The sequence below is a fragment of the Echiichthys vipera genome (genome assembly GCF_963691815.1).
Source record: "Echiichthys vipera genome assembly, chromosome: 18".
NCBI classification, from domain to species: Eukaryota; Metazoa; Chordata; class Actinopteri; order Perciformes; family Trachinidae; genus Echiichthys; species Echiichthys vipera.
In genome coordinates, this window is record NC_139843.1 from 10,399,685 (window position 1) to 10,406,538 (window position 6,854).

A 6,854-nucleotide genomic window follows, 5' to 3' on the forward strand; every position below is an offset into this window, starting at 1 on the left:
ATAAATGATCATTATCCTTTATATTCTCTAAAGTTAAGTACAGGTCGACGCAATTCGAACTGACTCAATGTGACTCGCCATGTTTTGAATCTTCCACTATTATTTACATATGTAATCACTGCTGTGGTTCTGCAGTTGAAGTTGTCACAACACAAGCAGCCCGGCTTCTGTCACAGTCATCTGAGGAATAAATAGTCCATGCTGCTCCTGCCCAGACTCTGGCATCTTCAGCTGTCTCGTTCCAGCGGGGCTCAGCCTCTAAACAACACTGACACTCTCAGATGGAAAAAAGAGCGCGCTGCTCCAAGAAGGTTAGAGTTTACCGTGGTTCCTTTCCAAATGCCTACGAAAGAAAAACTAGCAGGACAGCAAGAGATAACTTCTCGCATTTTCCATCCAGGAACATCAAGTATTTGGGGAAATGATCTAACTGTTATGTAAGTGTTGAGCTGAATACAAATTGCGATAATTATACAGTAACACTAAAGTGAAAGATGCAGATATGAGCCCAGAGGAGGAGCCAGAGTATCAGACACCACCCACCTGCGATCTGCTCAGCCTTCTGCTGAAGAACAGACGCCCCACTGGAGCTGTCAACGAGGTTTGGCCCAATCTCTACATCGGAGACGCGTAAGTGACATTCTCACTTCAGGGCCTCGTTGCAATATGGTGATATGATTGTGAAACTGTTGCTGCAAACAAGTCTTGCATTTGGCCAACTCCCGGGACAAATATAAAATCTGTACATTTGAGTCACCAGTGATGCATTTGCAAACATACGCTTACAGATCTTGCCACAGGCGAGAAAAATCTCTCAAGGCAACATTCCTTGTATCATCTCTTGTGTCGTTTGCAGGGCTATAGCTCAACATAAAACCTTGTTAGTAGATCTGGGAATAACACACGTGGTGAATGCTGCACATGGCCCCCAGCACATTGACACTGGGCCACGGTTCTACAAAGACACCAACATACAGTATCATGGAGTAGAAGCACCAGACTGTAAAGATTTTGACTTGAGCCCATTCTTCACTGAGACGGCTGATTTCATTCATGGCGCCCTGAGTCACAAAGGTACATTTGAGCCAGGTAAAGGTCATTTGAACCACAGAAAACTAAAGAAACACGTTAGGTTCGGGATGTAACAACGTTGTATTTCATCACACAGTATTTCTTGTTTTTTGACACAATGCTGAAAATCTGATCATAATGTTAACTAGGTCTGAAAAATGAAGAACCCAAAAATGCAAAATTCTTTTTTTTTTTAGCTTGCACATATTAAATACAGAGGGAGTAAATAAATATGTGGCCATTAAAATTCAACTGCTGCCTCTAGTGTTAATGATGACTTTCCCCAGAATTAGGGCCTGTGGCTAACTGAGGCTCCTCCAGGCATTTTCTTATTTCTATTATTTGGTTTGATGTGGTTAATATATATATATGTATAATATGTTCATGTGACAGGATCTATTTTTTATGAGAAAAACAACTTAAAAATCTTATGAATCATATTCAAATGTGATTTTCTTTTCTTTTTTTACATTTTACACCTGTACAGTCTTGTCAGTTGAATTCATTATAACTTTGTGTGAGAATATCTCTTGTTACATCCCTACATAAGTAAAATTATTAATGTTCCTACTTTTTTATTCATGTTCATATACACAACTGACATTTTAAGTGTTTCTGTCTCTTGTATATGTAAGGTGTTCGTCCACTGCGCACGAGGAATCAGCCGCTCAGCGACTTTAGTACTGGCCTTCCTCATGATCAGAGAAGGACTTACCCTCGTAGAGGCTGTGGAGGCTGTCCGCGGGCAGAGAAACATTCTTCCAAATGTTGGATTTCTGAATCAACTCTGTCACTTGGACTCTTCCTTGGCCCTGCAGAGGAAAACAACATAACATTGAGAAGTGAGAAATAAAGACAGGGAACTGTTTAATTTGTTTAATGCAAATCACATTCACATATACCTTTCTTCCTTCTGGGCAGCCATTGGAAAATAATTTAAGTACAGAATAAAAAATCTTTTTAAGTTAATTTGAGTCGTGCAATCCATCACATGCAACGTCATAGCTTCATTGTATTATAATAAATTCTAAGTGCGGATTTAATAGATCTGCACTGTATGACCCCATAAGAGTTGTGTAACTGACAAAACTCAAGCAAGTTCTAAGAGCCTGTTTAAGAGAGCTGTAGACTTAACACTGGGACTTGAGACTTGACTCCCTGAAAATGTTAAAACTCAACAGCATTTAGGAGAAACATGTTCAAATGTGGGGTGATTTTAAATGTCAGGATTCAGAGACCTGAAAATGACTTTGATGACCTGGGACTCGATTTGGACTTACCCTAAAGTACTTGTGAGACTTGACTTGAAAGACTTGGGACTTGACTTGAACTTGTCTTGAATGACTTGAGACTTGCTGTAATAGACAGAGGACTTGACTGAGACTTTTCTTGAATAACTTTGTCTTGCCTTGATCTTGTCTCCAATGGCTTGCGTAAATGATTTGAAAGCACTGTCTGTCTGCAGAGTCAGGAAAAACACATCAAATAAATATAGCGCTGTAATACCGCATGCATTTGAAAACAGTCAGAAAAAATGTAAAACATAAATTGTCGTTCAGAAGCTGAAACGTACAGAAACATCTGGTCACAATTGATTTCATAGAGGCCATTAAAACAAATGTAGCACAACTGCCACAACCCCTGCTGTTCTTGAACAACACAAAGACAGTGCACGCCTATAAATAAGCAATGCTCCACTTGTATATTTTAACAATCCTCAACATACTGTGTCTTAACTGCTGCAAATTCTGCGTCCTACAGTTACAACTGTGATGTCTAAAGAGGCTTGATACAAGATGATAAAAATATGCCAGCATGGTTCTGAGCGTGTATACAGATTCAGGTCAGACTTTGAAAGGAGATGAAAAGCTGAAGCCATCTTAATAAGAAATGCTCTCCAGAGCGCACTGGGAGAAAGAGAGAGAGAGAGAGAGAGAGAGAGAGAGAGAGAGAGAGAGAGAGAGAGAGAGAGAGAGAGAGAGAGAGAGAGAGAGATGCTGTCAAAATAAAAGGAATTGGATATCACAGGTTTAATGATTTCACTGTCAGAATGAATGATGGCAGAGTATGAAGATATGAGGGGGGAAATAAAGGAGTCTGATGGTGTGAAAACTCTGTCTGACATGTTAGCAGCTTCATCCAGCCATTCTGCAATACAGTCATCATCACACTCTCACTTTAGGGGGCTTGCATTTAGATCACTGAATGGACCATGCATATCATATGACAGGGAATCAAAGACACGTGCCATCCTGTGAAAAACCTCATCTGTCTAACAGTCTGACACATTTCATTTTTCATTTTGGCCCCGAGAGAGAGTCCAGAAAATGCAGAACATCCTTAACGTGTGTTGTGAGGCAGCGCTTACACGTTTTCTCCCTGCGTCTGAAGATATGCAGAGAGGCTAAGAGAGACTGACACGATTTCAAGGAGTCGCTCATACGGCTGAGCAAAAAAGCTCAGTACGCCATGTTCACTCCAGTGAATATGGATATCCTTTGGCAAGTGTAAAGTTTGGGTAAGCACAGATTCCTGCCAGCAGTGGAGATTAAAGTTGTGTGTTTAGAAGTGGATGGCAGGGACTGGCTGGGTGGAAGTTTTCCCCACAGGCAGGGAACGTGGCAGCTAAGGTCAGGGGCCCGCCACATCACAGCCCTAAAAATATCCTCTGCATTTGATGCCCGTCACAGAGTGGTTATACAATCTGTGCCCTCACTTGAGCCTGCCAGAATTATACCTCACCCATGTTCTGCCTTAAAGGGCCGCTTCACAACAAGCTGCCAGAATGATGAAAACAAAATTTGCAAAACAGGAAAGCGAAGGACTTCCATCTCTTGGTGAGAAACAAAAAGCAAAACTGTGTTTTTTTCATGATTGCAGACGGAGAAAAGTGGAATGGGAAAAAGCAAGCGTGACATTTCTTCCTCCCTTTAAGCTAATAAATCATGTGTGAAAGGAAGCCACAGTGAGAAAATGGCTTCTCACAAGTCAAAGACTGGCACCAAGATAAATCTTTTAAAGGCAGCGGAGGAATCCAGTCCAGTGGATGAATATGTCACACCTGGGGGCTATGAGCTGGAGAAAATCCTAAACCGTGGGAGTGTGGCTTATACTCATGTCAACGAGGTCTGGCCTAATGTCTACATCGGGGACGAGTAAGTAAAAATGTATTAAATTACTAAACTGAATCAAATAATGGAGGATTAAAGTAATATTCACGCCGGCTTCTTGTAGGCAGACTGCAAAGGACAAGTATAATCTGAAGAGGCTGGGGATTACGCACGTTTTGAACGCAGCAGAAGGGACGTGGAACAACGTGGACACCGGAGCTGGTTACTACAGCGACATGAACATCGTCTACTATGGCGTGGTTGCAGAAGACGTCACGACCTTTAACCTTAGCCAGTATTTCCTCTCTGCTGCCCGCTTTATAGAGGAAACATTGAGCAATCCTCAGAGTAAGACAACATAGATGAAAGGTCATTTCAGGAATGGCTTAGTGATGTCTAGTCATGATAGTTTTAGTTTTAATGACAAGGATTTGAGATATTCGTGCCTAAACATTCACTACCACTGGAGCATGTAGGGTGATGAAGGGAATTTATTTTAGGGTGCTCAAAAAAAAAACCATAGTCTTCCAGATGCAAGGTTCGGGGGCATCCCTATGTAAGCCTATGACTTAGACAATTTAATTCAGAATTTAGTTGAGGTTAGGGATTAGGGCTAGGGTGAGGGTTAGGGTCTACATCGACCTATTTGACGTGGAAGTCGGAACAATAGTGGAAAAAATAACAGAACATAGGACCCCTTTTTGGGAAAAGCAGGTAACATAGGACCTGGGGAACATAGGACCCGGAGAACATAGGACCCGGGGAACATAGGACCCGGGGAACATAGGACCGGGGGAACATAGGACCCGGGGAACATAGGACCCGGGGAACATAGGACCGGGGGAACATAGGACCCGGGGAACATAGGTACGCTCCCGTACGTTTCAATGCTTCCACATTTAAAATCAGATTTACTTTTGTTGTATGGAGTTGATGTCAAAAAGTTTTGGTTCTTGGTGCCTGGGTTTTGAGATATTAGCCTGAAAGGATTTTTTGTTTGTGGAGCTCAAAGATGTGAAAAACTCAGCATCAATTAGTATTTTTTCTGAAACAGTGTACTGGTTTATAGGGGGTTGATGCTAGAATGGATGGACTGAAAGAAGGGGCGACGGCATGACCTGCCCTACTCTGCCTCTAATTGGCTTATCCTGATCGTCTTACCAAAACCGAACCATTGACACTCATGCCTTAACTTCACCAGCCAATCAACGAATCACAGGTGGGCCTTGCGTTCTCCCATCCCTCCAGAACATACTTTCTAGCATCTAGGGATTATCTTTAAACTTTGCTGTTGAGTTTTTCCGTAGGGACAGTTGACATGGTCGTTGGATGATCCACATTCATATTGTCTCTAAAGAATTTTTAATCCTTTGAGGACTTCAAATGAAATCCCGAAATTGCATTCTTGGATATCCCTAAACCAAAACCTTTCTGCATATTTAGACACCACTAGTGAAGTAAAAAATATTATTTGGGTGAACTGACTCTTTAAATTGACAAAAAAAACAACATACGAAAAAAGTTGCGATTCCCTGATTGTGATTAATGTATATGTGCAGATAGACTGCTGGTGCACTGTGTGATGGGAAGGAGTCGCTCCGCCACACTGTTCCTCGCCTACCTCATGATCTGTGAGAACATGACAGTGGTCGACGCCATCGAGCATGTGAAGAAACGCAGGAGGATCATCCCCAACTGGGGCTTCCTGAGACAGCTGAGGGAGCTGGACATGCAGCTCCGGGATAAAAGAGGAGAGGGTACAGAGCACAGCTGAATGGAGGAACCGTGGGGCCTCGGGATCGAGCCTCAAATCGAGGGGGTCAGATTCAAGTCATGTTAAAGTTATTTGAGACAAGTCCAAGTCAAGTCAAATGTCATTGGAGATGAATATAAATCTCTTCATTCAAGACACATTAGTCTGTGTCAGGTCACAAGTCTTTTGAGATAAGTCCATGACATATCACAAGACAATTGAGACAAGTCCAAGTTAAGTCTCAAGTGGATTACATCAAACCTCAGGCCGTGCCTCAAGTCATCTGAGGCAAATTCAAGTCAAGTCAAAAATATAAGATCACAAGTGCAGGTCAAATACAAAGTAATTAGATACAAGTCCTAGGTCTATCACAGCAAGTCTCAAGTCATTCAAGACTAGTACAAGTCAGCTCTCAAGTTATTCGTGAAAAGTCAAGTCTCATTCTTAGTCTAAAGTTTCAAGTCATTGAAGGCAACGTCCAACGTCAACTTTTAGTAACGTGAGACAAAATAATAAATATATAAGTCCACCAGTGTAAAGTGTACACTTGTGACAAGTCTAAATAACCAAATTGCAAGTTGAGATACAAGATGCCAGGTCTCTAAACGCTGTCCATGAAAATGACAAAGCATTTCAACGTTTTCTCTTTGAAGTTGTTGTTTTTTTCCATATTGAGACCGATTTCTTTTAATCCAGATGTTTAATTAAATATTATATGAATGCCTTATTACGTGCCTCATCCGTCATTTGTACTTTTCTGTCATTATATCAGATAAAAACATTGTTGAGATTATTGTTTTCGCTTTGAAGTTTGATTTCATCAGGTTTTCAGAGGGTAAAATCTCCAGATCTCAAGTCCAAGTCAAGTCTCCTTTTATTTCTTTTTATTTAAAAATACTTCTCCGCAGAGACAACAGCTG

At 41.4% G+C, this 6,854-nt stretch overlaps 2 protein-coding genes across 4 annotated transcripts; both read left to right on the forward strand.

Moving 5' to 3' along the window:
• Positions 1-290: 290 nt before the first annotated feature.
• Positions 291-2,046, forward strand: LOC310960960 (dual specificity phosphatase 29-like). Of its 3 annotated transcripts, none has more exons than XM_083932853.1 (3): positions 291-630; positions 857-1,089; positions 1,707-2,046. In XM_083932853.1, the coding sequence occupies exons 1-3, from the start codon at positions 503-505 to the stop codon at positions 1,922-1,924; spliced, it is 579 nt and encodes a 192-aa protein (XP_083788979.1). In that variant the 5' UTR covers positions 291-502; the 3' UTR covers positions 1,925-2,046. The 3 variants fall into 3 exon arrangements, with proteins under 3 accessions (XP_083788979.1, XP_083788980.1, XP_083788981.1); XM_083932854.1 differs by having other exon boundaries at positions 857-1,074; XM_083932855.1 differs by having other exon boundaries at positions 857-1,074; positions 1,702-2,014.
• A 1,757-nt stretch (positions 2,047-3,803) lies between these two features.
• Positions 3,804-6,653, forward strand: dusp29 (dual specificity phosphatase 29). Its single transcript, XM_083933442.1, has 3 exons — positions 3,804-4,226; positions 4,306-4,529; positions 5,741-6,653. Exons 1-3 carry the CDS (start codon positions 4,045-4,047, stop codon positions 5,953-5,955), a joined length of 621 nt encoding a protein of 206 aa, XP_083789568.1. The 5' UTR covers positions 3,804-4,044; the 3' UTR covers positions 5,956-6,653.
• The last annotated feature ends 201 nt before the right edge of the window (positions 6,654-6,854 follow it).